Here is a 15,760-nt window from a genome sequence, read left to right on the forward strand (position 1 = left end):
GCCGTGCATGCGAGGTGATTTTGGTCCAAGCCTAGGCTGATTGTTCTTCATTTTGCGGGTCTCGCTGGTTGATTTTTTGGAAGGCACGACGCTCTTCTGCCTCACCTGTCTCTCTCTCTCTCTCTCTCTCACTTGATCTTGTAATCCCCACCTGCATCACAATCACTACCGTAGCAGCCCGGATGGTCCTCTGTCCTCCCATCCCGTCGGGGGACGTGGCGGTGGCGGTGGCACTAGCAGTTTCACTTCTTTTGTTCCTCACACACTTTTTATAGTATTAGGAGGGTAGAGCGCTCTCAGCCGCCACACCTGCCTCGCCTCCGCCTCCTTTAAATACCGCCGCGAATGGCTCACGCGGCGCTGCTCCACTCGGCCCTCCCTTCCACGAGCTCTGCCGCATCCCGCCGCCGCGGCCGCGGCCGCCACCACCGCGCCCCTTCGCGTGCCCCGCGCCGCCGCCTGCCGCGCCTGATGGCCTCGTCGACGGCCCAGCAGGCCCCCGCGCCGGCGCCGCAAGGCCTGAAGGAGGGAATCGCGGGGCTGTACGACGAGTCGTCGGGGGTCTGGGAGAGCATCTGGGGCGACCACATGCACCACGGCTTCTACGACTCGGGCGAGGCGGCGTCCATGGCCGACCACCGCCGCGCCCAGATCCGCATGATCGAGGAGGCGCTCGCCTTCGCCGACGTCCCAGGTGCGTCCAGTCCAGTGCTCCAGTCCACGCCCCGCATCCTGGCCGTACGCTTGTGACCACCCGGGTTATCTCTAAATCGATTGATTGGAACCGGGCCGGCGGCGGAGGGGAGGAGAGGTGGAGCGGTGGCGGCAGCGGAGGGGAGGAGAGGTGTTGCGGTGGTCCCGGCATACTCCCTGCGCGCCGGCGCCGGCGCCGCCCGCTCGCCCCTCGCCATGGCAGCCACCAAGCTTGCCGTCGCCGGAGGGAGGCCGTAGGGGAGGCGGATCCTGGAGCTTGGAGGGGAGGCGGCTGCCGGAGGCCGGAGGGGAGGTGGCCGCCGGAGGCCGTAGGGGAGGCGGGGGGACGGAGGCCGGAGAGGAAGGGGAGGATGGAGGGGAGGCGGAGGGCTGGAGGGGAAGGGGAGGTCGGGACTCGGGAGGATGGCAGGGGAGCCGGGGAGGCGTTCGTGTGGGTGGGATTCTGAGACAGGGTAAGATTGAAGGAGTTAACGGGCCATCTCGAACTGGAAAAAATCGTGGCGGGCCAGGTGGCGGCCCACGCCTGACACGAGCTACCGGGTCATGGATCCGAAGAACTTCGGGCCGGCCTGAGCTAGGTTCGAGAGAAAAAAGGGCTTCGTGCTGGGCTAGCGGGCGCGGGCTGCATGGACATCTATAGAACCGGCCGGCCAATCCCTGCCTTTTGTGTGCGATTTAAATAAAAGAAACGGTAATGCTTCGGATCATGCGTCCGACGTGAGTGCGAGTCGTCGGACGGTTCTACCGTGGACGCCCAGTTACCCTGCCTGCCCACACGTCCACACTTGTGGCTAATTATTTTCAAGCAACATGGCCTCTCTCCCATCCACAAGACTACCCAACACCAGACGTTCTTATCCATTCAGCCGGATTCAGCCGGTTTCTTCCCATCCTCTTCGCAAGTGCACCATGACGGTACGGAGGTCATGGCAGTCCACCTCCCTGGCTCCCTTCCCCTCTCCTTCCTTGATGTGCCAAGTTAAGGTCCGGTGACTTCGCAGCCTATCCATAGCCGGCTGACCGCCCTATCGCCTCCGACGGGCGGCGGGAGATCCGGGGTGATGGCGCGCGAGGCTGACAGAGGGCGAAACTAACAGCAAGAAATCCAGGGAGGCAGTGTGCGAGGCCGGCGGCGGGAAATCCGGGGCAGCGAGCCCCGCACGAGCGGCGCATGAGGCGAACTTTGCGCTCTCGACTCCATGTTGCATTAGGTACCCCATGATGTTGCGTAGAATTTTTTGGATGTTGCAAAATACTATAGAGGTGTGCGGTATAAATGGTGCAACAGTTGAGTTTTGATGTTTCATCTGTTGATGTTTCATGTTGCAACTTTTGTATTTTAGTGTTTCACCGTGCTGAAGCTCAACCTATCATATAGTTGAGAAATGTTGCATGAAACAGACATTCGATGTTGTCGCGGGAATTTCTTTCCTTTAGAATACGATATTTACGTTGCACTATATTTTTCACATATTTTTGCAACGTTGCAATGTTATGTATTCAATGTTACGGATATTTACGTTGAATGTTGCGACGGCCGCTAGCAGCGCCGCAAAAGAAAAGAACCGGCAGGCGCCACGGGTCTGCTCAGTGTGTTTGTTTTCTTGCCTTTCTGTTTGCTCCGGGTGGTTCTGCTCACTGGCCAGTCTCCGCACGGCACCTCGGACTTGGGGAGCCACTCACGATAAGGGCAAATTTGTTCAATCCTACGAGTACGCATGTGGAGTATGCTCTTTCACCATTTCCAGGCATTTCCAGGAACAGTGACATGATATGACCTGCTGCCTGCTTAAGCGAGGGCACTGTAGACTTCATGATTTCCATGTTTTTTTCTTTGAAACGACATGGTTTCCATGTTTGATTTTCGCGTGCAGATGATCCGGAGAAGAAACCCAAAACGATAGTCGATGTAGGATGTGGAATTGGTGGTAGCTCAAGGTACTTGGCCAAGAAATACGGGGCGCAGTGCAAGGGCATCACGTTGAGCCCTGTTCAAGCTGAAAGAGGGAACGCTCTCGCTGCTGCGCAGGGGTTGTCGGACCAGGTGCTCTCTGCTGCTACTTCTTATCTAGCAAATTGATTTCGATCGGTGAAGTAGCTAGCCACGGTAATTCAGTGATTCTAATATCAGCCGACGATTTAACGTCTGCTTTCAACCCGGTTTGGTGGGGCAGGTTTCTCTGCAAGTTGCTGATGCTTTGGAGCAACCGTTCCATGATGGGCAGTTTGATCTTGTATGGTCCATGGAGAGTGGCGAGCACATGCCAGACAAAAGGAAGGTAACCTTTCTTATTCAGCGTGGGTCACTACAGATATAGAACATTTGGAGATTTGCTATCAAGTTGTTGTGCAACCGAATGGGTGGCCATGCATCCATTTGAGGAAAACGTTACATAAGTTTGTTACAGTTGAACAAAAAAAAATCCAAAGAACATGGGATTACACTCTTCAGAAAATCTACAATCTGCTGACATCACATAAATGATCGCCGGCATGTGCTGAAAAGCTGGAACTAGTGTTCTAGTGCTGTTTTGTTCAGCTATTACTGTCAAACAACAGGAACCATAATTAGACCAGTGAGGGTATAGGTAGTACAGCAAACATCGAATTATTTCAAATCTAATCCCAAAGGAGAAACACTGAATCCCAACCTACTCTTGGAGAGTTTGAATTATTTTCTCCATATACTATTACAAGTGAATTTCTGTGTTTTCCTTGAACTCTTACCGGACTCTTGTATTGTATTAGTTTGTTAGTGAGCTGGCACGCGTGGCGGCTCCTGGAGGGACCATAATCATCGTGACATGGTGCCATAGGAACCTCGAGCCATCTGAAACCTCGCTGAAACCCGATGAAGTGAGCCTCCTCAAGAGGATTTGCGACGCATACTACCTACCGGACTGGTGTTCACCTTCAGACTATGTGAGCATTGCCAAGTCGCTGTCTCTGGAGGTAAGAGTCTTTCCCCGTTCTATTTGGATTTTAGGTAGCATACAAGTCTGTCTCTAATATCATCCTGACAAATCTTGATCTACCTACTCCCCTGGACCACTCCAATTTGGCAATTTGGTTTATAGCATATTTTGCTTATTTTGTTGTTGGGTGTGGTGTCAGGGTATCAAGACAGCTGATTGGTCAGAGAACGTGGCCCCATTCTGGCCGGCCGTGATAAAATCAGCACTGACATGGAAAGGCATCACCTCCCTCCTAACAAGCGGTATGCTCACTCAGCTCACCTTCTTACGGTTCTGTTACTGAGCATGGACTGCACCAAATATCTTGAACCCGATTGGGATCTGAAACTGTTACTGAGCATGGACTGCACCTAATACCTTAAACCGATTGGGATCTGAATTGTGTTTGGCATTGAATTTTGCCTCTGTGTGAAGGATGGAAGACGATAAGAGGGGCGATGGTGATGCCGCTGATGATCCAGGGCTACAAGAAGGGGCTGATCAAGTTCACCGTCATCACCTGTCGTAAGCCCGGAGCAGCGTAGGAGGACAAGCTACTGTCGCGGCGGCTATGTTCAGTGCTATAACGCAGATCTCTGACGAGCAAGAAGCCGCCCCGTCGACGTCTACTTACCGTGTACGAGAATCGACAGACCTACGACTTTGTGCCCATCAGCCCGTGTCAAATAATTTTTCCAACACTCGTCGATATATTTCAAGTTCACGCTTCCACGTGCCTGTCGTTGCCAAGATTGGCGTCTCCATTGGGTCCTCCCTCCGGAAGTGGCAGTGTACTCTCTGAATTGAACACAGCCACCCGTCAGCTAAGCTCGACGTGCCAATGGCCGTCCCTCGCGGGAGAAAGCGCCCAGTCTGGAGTCCCCCACTCTATGGCGCGCGGTGACCTGCCCTGCGCGGCAGAGCGCCGTGCCCAATCTCCGCCCGTCACCGACTTGCGAGGGCTTGCGTTTTCGGCTATGGGCAGCATGTGAGATTGTGAGCCAAGTTGAAACGGCGCGAAGGCGCCCAGGGTTGGTGCATGCGGGCTTCGCATGGTTGAGCGCCTGAGCCCCGCGATACATCCTTAACACTGCTTATACTTAACACTGCTTATACGTACACGCTCATATTGCGTGTATTTCATGATAGTATAGGTATAGTAATAATTATAATTAAGATATATATAAAATTATTAGTATATTACATGGAAGTAGTTTATATACAATTAATAGTATATACATAATAATTTGTTCTCTTAATTCTTAGGATCCCAACCATAATCTCCTCTTTTGGACAAGTGAATGTCCATTATAATGAAATTCTCCTTGAAAATTAACCACCTTATCCATAAAAAATCCTATAAGTGCTTCTTGGATTGCCGTGATCCTATCCTCCTCCTGGAGTTCTTCTTACTCCTGAACAAGACGCGCCAGGTTGATCCTATGGTGCCGCCCTCACTCAGACAATTTACTTCTCAATCAGGATGAGCCCCGGGCGATTTGGCGTGTCCCAGTTCCAATTCCATCCCCATCGGGCATAGTGAGAAGAATTCCTCCCTATTTTCTCAGGTTTATTGCTTGTGCTTGCTGTCTTTCGTTTTTGCATCGATCGGCGTGCAAAGAATGGACAGGTGCTGCAGCCTGCAGCGGGCGACGGGCAAGCAATGAAGCAATGCTGCACTCACCTCGCAGCAGGCCAAAAGTGTGGCACGCAGGCAGGCAAACTACAGAAGCAATTGACGCAGCCAGGATGCAGGGCAGTCTGGCAAGAGGGATTTTTATTTAGGGACTGTCTCCGCGTCAGGTGACTGACGGTTTGCTTGGGTGTTCGGGAGCTGAACTTTAACCAATTCACATTGGATCCAATGTTCGGATGCTAATTAGGAGAACTAAATATGAGCTAATTACAAAATTAATAGCAGAACCCCTAGGCTAAATCACGAGACGAATCTATTGAGCCTAATTAATTCATCATTAGCGAATGGTTACTGTAGTACCACATTGTCAAGTTATGGACTAATTAGGCTTAATAGATTCGTCTCGCGATTAGCATAGGGGTCGTGTAATTAGTTTTATAATTAGTCTAGATTTAATACTCCTAATTAGTGTCCAAACATCCGATGTGACGGCCCGTCAGTTACCTGTTTCATCCGTCGGTTTGTTGGTCAACCGCTCAGATCAGTCTTACTTTTTCCCCTTTGAAACAAGCTGTTTTGGGGTCTGCACTTTTCAATTTTACGCCCAACAGGTGATAACGGGTTTGTTGTTTGTTTGTTGCTGACCCTTTAAGCTTGGTTGGGCCTGTACACTATTTTTGTTGCTGTCTGTACCACACTTTCAGCCCAATAATAGGCCCAGCTGACTGTATATCACATAACGGTTCAGCTAACTGTCTACCGGTATATTTTTCTGAAACTTAGAAAACATAACAGCCTGGGCTAACCGTCTGTCCAATTTTTACCCACATTTTTGACATAAAACATTTACAACATTTCACATACACGCATATGGAAATAACAGATACCAAGACATTATTAGAAGACTTCGATGAAGACCAATGCTTTCAGGACCCTCCATTTTCGAATAGAAATCCACCTGATAAAAAATATTAGAATAACATTACATATTCAGTGACTTAGAACACAACAAACAAAATGTCAAAACATACACAACGCTAGAAGAATTGCACAGTGCAGAAGATAAGTTATGAGCTCAGATAGTTCTGTAGTCCATTGACAAAAGAATAACCTAGTCTTTACTGGAATTGCTTGGAGCTAGAAGTAATTCAAAATGGGTAAAATTTTTGTTTGTTTGGTTCATAAGGCCAAGATTGCCCTTAAGACGCCACAGCAGTAGAAATACGAAAACCATCATTATTGCGTACTATAATTAATGTCCTGGTCACCATCCATAACAATAGACAAATCATGGAAATGCAAAAAGTTGTACAGTCTGGACCCAACAAGATAGAAGGTTATACATTTTGCAGCTATAACATTTCACAGGCGAAAGGACACAAAGACAACGTTTCAAACAAAGTTATTTTGTAGCTGTTTTTTTTTTCAAAAATTCTAAACATGTTTCTTCCTTGCCACCATTGTAGTTGCTGTATACTGAAAATAGAGATAAACATGTCTGAACTTACACTATAAAATTACAAAAATTATAATACCTCATATTACTGGAAGTTTTCGTAGTAGGACTGCAATTGGAGGTACATATAGGTGGACAACAAAAATAAAGAGGATATGAGACTTGTGTGAAAAGGAAATACATGAGATCAATATGGGAGATACAAATACTATCTCTGAACATACAGATACAGAGCTTGATCTTATTGAATATTTTTAGTGTAAAACAGGCAACACATATAAAGTTAGATGCTACCTAAAATTTAAGAAAACTTTGAAAATAACAATTCTCAAGTGAGATGTTACTTATTTACAGTTTCAGAGCACACCACAAGCTTAGCTCGTTTCATTAACCAGAAATATAAAAAAGTCTACCTAAACAAACTGAGAACAGCATAATAAGCATGGCATGCGCATAAAAAATGATTTTCAGAGCACATCACAAGCTTAGCTCCTTTCATTATACGGATGACATACACAAAAGTGGGCAGAAACTAGTAAACTCATTTTTATTTTTTTTGGCACTATGCAAGTTTATAAATACCTTTAATGATTGTATGTAATGGAAATGAGATCTATGTGAAATTAGAAGCTAAAAAAATAGAGATGATATCATGAAGAGGGGATCGAAACAAGGAACAAATGAAGGAATCCCCCATGGTCATGCACAATCTTAGAAATTTTCAATGTGAACCCTATGGGTGAAAGCTGACAGCATAAGGATAGCAATTCTTTTTGAACTACAATGAAGTCAAGGAATAATTTGGATGATCTATAAACTTTACAACTTACAAGCACAACTTGACAACACTATAGTCCTGAACTAGAGGCAAATAAACTCAAATTTCTATGAAACTTACACACAAAACCTGTTGTATTCACAAAATAAGAGTACATAAAAAGATTTAAAGTTAGAAGGCGGCTAGACAATGCAGGGTTATAAACCTTAATCGCCTTGTAAGTTAGATTAGGCTGTGCTCCTCCACAAATAGAACTACCATCCACTGTGCCATGTACAACCTGCCAGTAGACCAACATACCAAAAACTGAACAGAAGCGGAACATGAATCTAACCTATAATACCGCATGTTGGACACAAACAACAGAAAAAGGAAAAGTTGAATAGTAACGAGCCACAAAATCAATAGGTAAATCCCACAATTAAACCTGTTAACTGCTTTCTTGGAGTCCCATGAGGTCAGCTCTGGCCAGTGAGGGCACGGTACTGCTGGGAGCCCCATGAGGTCAGTTGAGCGAATTAGACCATGAAGTGGAGACGTGGGAAGGAGATCAGGTTGACTGCAAGCTTTCGGAGGTCAGAATTCAGCTTACCAGGAAAGCGAAGGCAGCATGTAACACCACTCATGGTTGCAGAGATAAGGTGGTTGAAATCACCAACTGCAAAACAAAATACAAGGTTAACACCACTCTGCAAACCCATCTTGTTACAAAGCATGCTTTTGACAATTCGATGCCTCTCCACCTCCGCAACTCTAGCATCTATGAGCCTGCACACACAAAAAGCAAAACAAGGATTGGTCAATACAACAGCTTTATGAAAAATGCACTAAATGTATTCTTTGATTCATTAGCATGACACAGATGACAGATGATCTCATAGAGCAACTGACCATCAGATCTGACTACAGAAATTGCCTACAAAACATATGAATGTGGAACTCACTTTAATACTTTACACAAAATCTCAAAGAACAAAGAAAACAAAATCAATGAAACTCAAACTAAAGTGAAACTCATTTTGTATAAAATAAGGCTAATGTTTAAACATCCTGAGACAAACAAGAAAAGTTTTAGGGAGAAATTAAATTGTTGTCATCTTACTACATTATTAACAACTCAGTATACACAAAAATGCTTAGAGACAAATCAAAAGTCACCAATCCAATCCCTTTGACAAATCGGGTGAAAAGTTAGCCAAAAAAGCCATAATTTTCTTCTGACCTAGACAAGAAAATATTGACCATGGTGATAAGTTTGCTACAGATGACATGTAACCAAGAAGCTATACAACTTGTGTCTCAAAATCTGTTCCGGTCATGCATGATTACAAAATAAATAGTTAAATAAAAAATAATTACAGTATTACATTAGGATGTAATTCTGGTACAAGTTATGTGTGATTTTATTTTTTATTAAACTTAAATTAACTACAAACTGGAAGTCAAAGGACAGCCTGGAACCTTGCTTGTATTAATTGTCATACACTAATTCATTTGGACTTAACAAGTATTAGTTGATTCCTCCCAGGGTGGGTATGCAAGGCAGTGTCAGACACATTATGGGGAGGGGCAGTTCACTCCTTTCATCCCTTGCACCCCATACACAACTAATGTAACACTTTGAATGTACAATGCTATAGAGAGCTCACACACCACACTCTGGTACCACATTGACACAAGATTTTGCCATAATCACCACAAATGAAAAACCCAATCGAGAACAAATTGGACATAAGCAGACAACAAATCCCGAACATGGAACCCTAGTGAGCTCAAATCGAACGGCAAGGGACCAAAAAGCCCCAACCAAGCTCAAAATAGCACAATAAAAGACTACAAATTAGGAAACCGAATCGCAATTGGGCACAAAGGAGACCCTAGTACACTAGGTGCAGTTCTGATCATATTTGGATATAGGCTGGATAGTGATGACAAGGCAAAAATGCAATCAGATTTACCCTTCCAAACATGGATCAGAGCTTCTCTGCGATTAGTTCAGTGCGCGCGCGCGCACCGCACACACACATACACACACACACACACCTGATACCGAGATATGAATACCATCTCTTCTCCACCCCTACTAATCAGCTACAGTTATGAAGCAACAGAGCACAGATCGAACCTAATTCAACAAAATAACCCAAGTACCCAACACAACCTACCAGTAACCCCCAAAATCGATTAATGCACATCAATCGACAAATCCCAACCAAACAGAGCACGAATCAAACTATGAACAGCCATTACCACTACCTGATGCCCCCAATCATTGAGCTCCAACTGAAACTGAGCAGTGAACACTAAAATTGAGCATGAATCGAACCATAAACAGGCACTGCCACTAGCTGAAGCCACAAATCGTCGAGCCCCTAAAATGGCCATTACCGCTACCTGATCCACCTCGATTGAAGTACAGAATAACCAACACAACATCTACAGGGGGTCAGGAATTTCTTGGGCTCACCGTGGTCTCTCGCGGGTCCTCGAGGACGGCGGCAACACTCCCAGGCACCACCGACGACGAAGAAAGGGGCAGGCGTCGCGTGGGTGGCTCAGCCTTGTCTCTGACGCGCCCGCCTCCTTCAATCTTGCCTCCACTGACCCCAAGACTGAGTGTTTAGCTATATCAATTTTTTCTGTCTAATGATGAAAAATCCCATCCATTATAGACCGCCGCCCGGCCGTGACTAGAATTCTCGTCAACCCCCCGCCATCGTCATCGGTCACAGCCTCAGATCTGCCGTTCCCCGCCGGACGGCCCTCGCGTACGGTTCGTCGACCACGACCAGACCTCCTCCAACCCGACAGGCGCGACCGCCCAGAGTCCAGACGAGTGTGCTCTGCTCCCTCCTTTCAACGCCACGGCCTCGCCAGCTCGCCGTCCTTCCCAGATCTGACCACCTCGTGTTCCCGTTCCCTCGCGCATCCCGCCCGGTCCACTCCGACGGCCGCCCCGTCCCCTTCTTAACTCCGCCACCCCGATCCGGCCCCGCACTCCACCACCGCCCCCCACAGGTTCGCCGCTAGCTCCAGCCAGCAGACCTCCCGTCGCCATGGCAGCGGCGCTCCTCCTCCTGCTGCTCACGCCCGCCGGCCTCCTCGCCGCGCTCGCCTTCCTGGCGCGCCCCCGCGCGGCGCGCGTCCCTCTCAAGGGCCGCCACGTCTTCATCACGGGCGGGTCCAGCGGCATCGGGCTCGCCATGGCCACCGCCGCGGCGCGGGAGGGCGCGCGGGTCTCCATCCTGGCCCGCAACCTCGCCCGCCTCGAGGAGGCGCGCGCCGCCATCCAGCGCGACTCCGGTCGCGGCGACGTCGGCGTCCACGCCGCCGACGTGCGGGACGCGGCCGCCGTGGAGCGCGCGCTCCGGGAGGCCGGGCCCGTCGACGTGCTGGTCTGCAACCACGGCGTGTTCGTGCCGCAGGAGCTCGAGAGGCAGGACATGGAGGAGATCAAGTGGATGGTGGACATCAACCTCATGGGCACCTTCCACCTCATCAAGGCCGCGCTCCCCGCCATGAAGGCGCGCACCCGCGAGACGCGCCTCCCTGGGTCAATCGCGATCATGTCCTCGCAGGCTGGCCAGGTGGATGTTTCACCTGATTTTCTGATGCTTCGTTCACCATGCAGTTAAGGTGTTCGATGTAATGCTGCGTGCTTGGGAGATTTATCCCTTTGTTGGTAAATGTCTTTGCTGCAGGTTGGTATCTATGGGTACACTGCGTATTCAGCGAGCAAATTTGCACTTCGTGGATTGGGAGAGGCGCTGCAGCATGAAGTCATCACCGACAACATTCATGTCTCGTTGATTTTCCCTCCTGACACTGAGACTCCGGGTTTGGAAGAGGGTATGTGTTGCTTATGAACTGGCCAATGCATATTGGTTTTGTTTGAACTGGCCACTGAGACTCCTCTTAATTCCTCTCGCTCCCCCTTTTCTCCTCCGTGCTTATGAACTGGCCAATGCATATTGGTCCTGACACTGAGACAAGTGAAGCCATCGAATGCCTGAGTTCAATTTGATACTGAAAACTTTTCAACTTGGCAACCTTGAAAATTTCGGAGCATTATGCTGATGAAAATATTGTCCACCCCCCACTTCAGCACCTGTTGGAAGCAATTGATTGGTTTACCTTTACACTTGCACTTGCCTGTAAATTCTTATACTAAAAATCATAGGCCTAAAAGTGTTGCTATTACTCTCTAATTTGCTTCATTGGGTATATGTTTAATAGTACCATTTTTGCAAGTGCACCAGCAAAAATGGGAAGAAGGGAGAACATTTTCACTACACTTGGCATCCCTCAAATTCTGAAGACACTTTTGCACATTTTGTTACCGAATGCTGACCATGTTCTTTGTCTGGTTTCAGAGCATAAGAGGAGGCCAGAATTGACGAACATCATAGCGGGTTCATCTGGTGGAATGAAGGCCAATGATGTTGCGAAGAAGGCTCTGGATGGCATCAAATCTGCGAAGTTTATTGTCCCCTGCAACTTTGAGGGTGCAATGTTGGCCGTAGCAACTGCTGGTTTATCCCCGCAGAGTTCACCGGTAATGGCATTCCTAGAGGTGATTGGTGCTGGACTCATGCGGTTTGCAGCGCTTTGTTTCCAGTGGAATTGGTTCTCTACGATAGAGGGCTACTATGCCAAGAACAAGAAGCGCGAGTAAGAACAAACATACAAAATGACAAACATGGACATAATTTTCTTGAGTCCATGGGAGCTAAAAGGTCAAATAAATCATCTTGTTGGCAACACCTGATCTGAATGTAGTGGGTATGCAGAGAAGCTGTAGTTCTGCTTCTCATTTTTATCTTTGCTTCGTCGACTTTGAGATCTTGTGTACGATGTATATTTCACATTTCAGGAAAAAACACAATAAAGGCACAAATTTCATGGATTAGTGATTTGACCCATTTACATAGGGAGCTGTTTTCGTGCAAATCTCTGTTTTGGAAGAATGTTGCCAGTCTGCAGTTTAGTGTCATGTTTTCACCATGTTATCTAAATTTCCTAAATATTTGGCATGTTTTGGGGTAAATTACATGGCTGCCAGGCAGTAGTTTCAAAGTTGTCAGAGGAAAAAAAAAAACACCCGACTCGGTTCCAAATTTCATATGAAGCGTCCAAAAGGTGAGTAACGGACGAGATTGCACGGACCCCTGGAGAGGCCAATCCAAGGTTTACTCCCTCCTCTCGCGGAAAGATTAGGCTGCTGCGTGCAGCGGTGACTGGGTGAGCAGCGGAGCTTCTGGTGCTCGGCGTCGATTCGTTCATGGCCTCGGCCTCTCCCTGCGCCTGCGGCGCTCCATCCCCATCGCTGCGATGCCCTCTCGCCCTGTCGCTCCCCTTCGTTTCCTTTCCTCCCGCCGTCCGGCTCGCCACCCCGCCGCTTCTCCCGCGCCGCCTCGCCGTGTCGCGTCCAAGGGCGGCGTCAGCGCTGGAGGCCCTCGTGCTGGAGTCTGACGACGAGGATGGAGACGACGCGGACGAGGAAGCGGAGGTGGAGGAGGAGGCCGGGGCGGGCCTGTTCCAGGGTGTGGCGTGGGCGGCGGGGGCCGACGAGAGGGACGCAGTGAAGTCCCCCGAGCTGCAGGTGTTCGAGCTGGAGGAGCTGCCGGAGCAGTGGCGGCGGTCGAGGATCGCCTGGCTCTGCAAGGAGCTCCCCGCCTACAAGCACTCCACCTTCACCCGCATCCTCAACGCCCAGCGCAAGTGGATCACCCAGGACGACGCCACCTACGTCGCCGTCCACTGCCTCCGCATCCGCAACAACGACGCCGCATTCCGGGTCAGTATGCAGTCCTTCAAGCTGCTATCTCCCTCCCGTTGCCTATTCAGTCCTTCTTGCTCACGAACTGTTCGATGAATTGCCGTAGTTGTAAATTCATAGTAGGTTGACATATGGATGATTCGGTAATTCCTTTCAGGTGTACAGCTGGATGGTGCGGCAGCACTGGTATCGCTTCAACTTTGCGCTAGCTACAAGGGTGGCCGATTGTCTTGCCAGGGAAGGCAAGGTTGAGAAGTGCCGAGAGGTGTTCGATGCAATGGTGAAGCAAGGCCGAGTGCCTGCCGAGTCCACCTTCCATATATTGGTCGTTGCATATCTCAGCGTGCCAGGGGGGCGATGTCTTGAGGAGGCATGCACCATCTACAACCAGATGATACAGATGGGTGGCTACAAGCCTCGCCTTAGCCTACACAATTCATTGTTCCGTGCACTTGTGAGCAAGACAGGAGGCACTGCGAAGCACAATCTCAGGCAGGCTGAGTTCATCTATCACAATATAGTCACGAGCAATCTTGCAGTGCACAAGGATGTTTATGTGGGGCTCATCTGGATTCACAGTTACCAAGATTTCATTGATAGAGACAGAATCAAAGCTCTTAGGGATGAGATGAAGCAAGCTGCGTTTGAAGAGACTACTGATGTGCTGGTATCACTGATGAGGGCCTTCTCCAAGGAAGGTGATATTAAAGAAACAGAGGCAACATGGCATAGGCTTCTTCAGAGTGATTGTGAGCTCCCTGCTCAGGCTTATATCTGCCGAATGGAGCTTTATGCACGGACTGGTGAGCCTATGAAATCCCTTGAAATGTTCAAGGAAATGAAGGGTCATAATGTACCTCCCAATGTTGCATCATATCATAAGATAATTGAGATAATGGCAAAAGCTAGAGAGAGAGAGACCGCAGAAAAACTAATGGATGAGTTTGTTGAAAGCCACATGAAACATCTGATGCCAGCCTTTCTTAGCTTGATGTATTTGTATCTGGATCTGGATATGCATGAGAAATTGGAGCAGACATTCACAAAATGCCTTGGTCGGTGTCGTCCAAATAGAATATTGTACACCATTTATCTGGAATCACTGGTGAGGATTGGAAATGTCACTAAGGCTGAGGAGATTTTTGGTGAAATGCATAAAAATGGGACGATAGGTACTAATGCCAAGTCTTGCAACATCATGCTTAGAGGCTATCTTTCTGCAGAGGACTATAAGAAAGCTGAGGGCATTTATGATTTAATGTGTAAAAAGAAGTATGATGTACCAGTGGATTCTTTGGAAAAACTTCAAAGTGGTCTCCTCATTAGCAAGAAAGTTGTCAAGCCACCAAAACCTGTGAGCATGAAATTGGATGAAGAACAGCGTGAGATTTTGATCGGTTTGCTACTTGGAGGCACTCAAATAGAATCTCATGCACGGAAAGGAGTTCACATCGTCAACTTTAAGTTCCAAGAAGATTCTAATGCTCATTCAGTTCTAAGGGCACACATTCATGAACGTTTCATTGAATGGCTGCCTTCAGCATGCAGATCATTAAATGATGACAGTGAGATCCCTTATCAGTTTTCAACCATACCCCATGCACATTTTGGTTTCTTTGCAGATCAGTTCTTTCTGAAAGGCCAGCCAGTTCTCCCAAAGCTTGTCCATCGATGGTTATCCCCACGTGTTCTGGCATATTGGTTCATGTTTGGGGGCTTCAGACTCAAATCAGGTGATATTGTTCTTAAGGTCAGTGGCGGGAACATTGATGGCGTTGAAAGAATCGTGAATTCCTTGCAAACGCAGTCTTTAACATGCAAAGTGAAGAGGAAAGGGAGATTCTTTTGGATAGGTTTCCAGGGAAGCAATGCTGACTCGTTCTGGAAAATAATTGAACCTCATGTATTGGACAGTTTTACTGGTTCTGCGATGCAGGAAAGTCATAGAATCGGTTCAGATGGCTCGCGAGATAGTGATACCGATTATGAGGATGATACACAGAGGTATGATACAGAAACTTAAGGGTAAGGACAGTGTATGTTCACAGGTATTTATGAGTTCATCAAAATTATCTTAAGTCTACGAATTTGGTTAGAAGCTTGTGATGTATATTGCTCATGCGTGGTTTCCTACTAACAGCAATCGCTCAGATTGATCTATCACATATCCATCTGGTCGTCTGGGTTGTAGAGTTGTACTCTAGACAGTTTTAGGCAGAAAGATTTATGTTTCAATTTGCAGATGAGTATGTTCTGTTTCTACTGTCCATCCGCTGTTGGTTTCCATTTCCAGCAGGAAATACATCTTTTTCAGAAAGCCTCTTACGACAGCATTTTCTAACATTCCACTACCTGATTCCCTAGAGCTCTAACAATTCTACTGATTCATATTCACCTGCACTCACATAGGATTATTTCCATGTAAAGATGAATGAAACAAAGC

At 47.8% G+C, this 15,760-nt stretch overlaps 3 protein-coding genes and 1 long non-coding RNA gene across 7 annotated transcripts; 3 read left to right on the forward strand and 1 right to left on the reverse strand.

The window, feature by feature from the left end:
- The first annotated feature begins 329 nt into the window (after positions 1-329).
- On the forward strand, positions 330-4,406 carry LOC117834521 (probable tocopherol O-methyltransferase, chloroplastic). Its single transcript, XM_034714082.2, has 6 exons — positions 330-694; positions 2,589-2,758; positions 2,889-2,993; positions 3,463-3,666; positions 3,829-3,931; positions 4,104-4,406. Exons 1-6 carry the CDS (start codon positions 346-348, stop codon positions 4,211-4,213), a joined length of 1,041 nt encoding a protein of 346 aa, XP_034569973.1. The 5' UTR covers positions 330-345; the 3' UTR covers positions 4,214-4,406.
- Positions 4,407-6,047: 1,641 nt separating this feature from the next.
- Positions 6,048-10,145, reverse strand: LOC117834561 (uncharacterized). 4 transcript variants are annotated; one of them, XR_004635747.2, is made up of 4 exons: positions 10,006-10,145; positions 7,744-8,306; positions 6,840-6,869; positions 6,048-6,262 (listed from the first exon to the last, which is right to left on the reverse strand). It is a non-coding gene; the product is annotated as an uncharacterized lncRNA (long non-coding RNA). The 4 variants fall into 4 exon arrangements; XR_004635746.2 differs by having other exon boundaries at positions 6,048-8,196; positions 8,282-8,306; XR_004635745.2 differs by having other exon boundaries at positions 6,840-8,306.
- A 74-nt stretch (positions 10,146-10,219) lies between these two features.
- LOC117834540 (3-dehydrosphinganine reductase TSC10B) lies at positions 10,220-12,447 on the forward strand. The gene is made up of 3 exons (XM_034714097.2): positions 10,220-11,125; positions 11,240-11,387; positions 11,912-12,447. Exons 1-3 carry the CDS (start codon positions 10,595-10,597, stop codon positions 12,211-12,213), a joined length of 981 nt encoding a protein of 326 aa, XP_034569988.1. The 5' UTR covers positions 10,220-10,594; the 3' UTR covers positions 12,214-12,447.
- A 229-nt stretch (positions 12,448-12,676) lies between these two features.
- Positions 12,677-15,586, forward strand: LOC117834529 (pentatricopeptide repeat-containing protein OTP51, chloroplastic). The gene is made up of 2 exons (XM_034714088.2): positions 12,677-13,335; positions 13,475-15,586. Exons 1-2 carry the CDS (start codon positions 12,820-12,822, stop codon positions 15,338-15,340), a joined length of 2,382 nt encoding a protein of 793 aa, XP_034569979.1. The 5' UTR covers positions 12,677-12,819; the 3' UTR covers positions 15,341-15,586.
- Positions 15,587-15,760: the final 174 nt, after the last annotated feature.

The sequence above is a fragment of the Setaria viridis genome, chromosome 1 (genome assembly GCF_005286985.2).
Source record: "Setaria viridis chromosome 1, Setaria_viridis_v4.0, whole genome shotgun sequence".
NCBI classification, from domain to species: domain Eukaryota; kingdom Viridiplantae; phylum Streptophyta; class Magnoliopsida; order Poales; family Poaceae; genus Setaria; species Setaria viridis.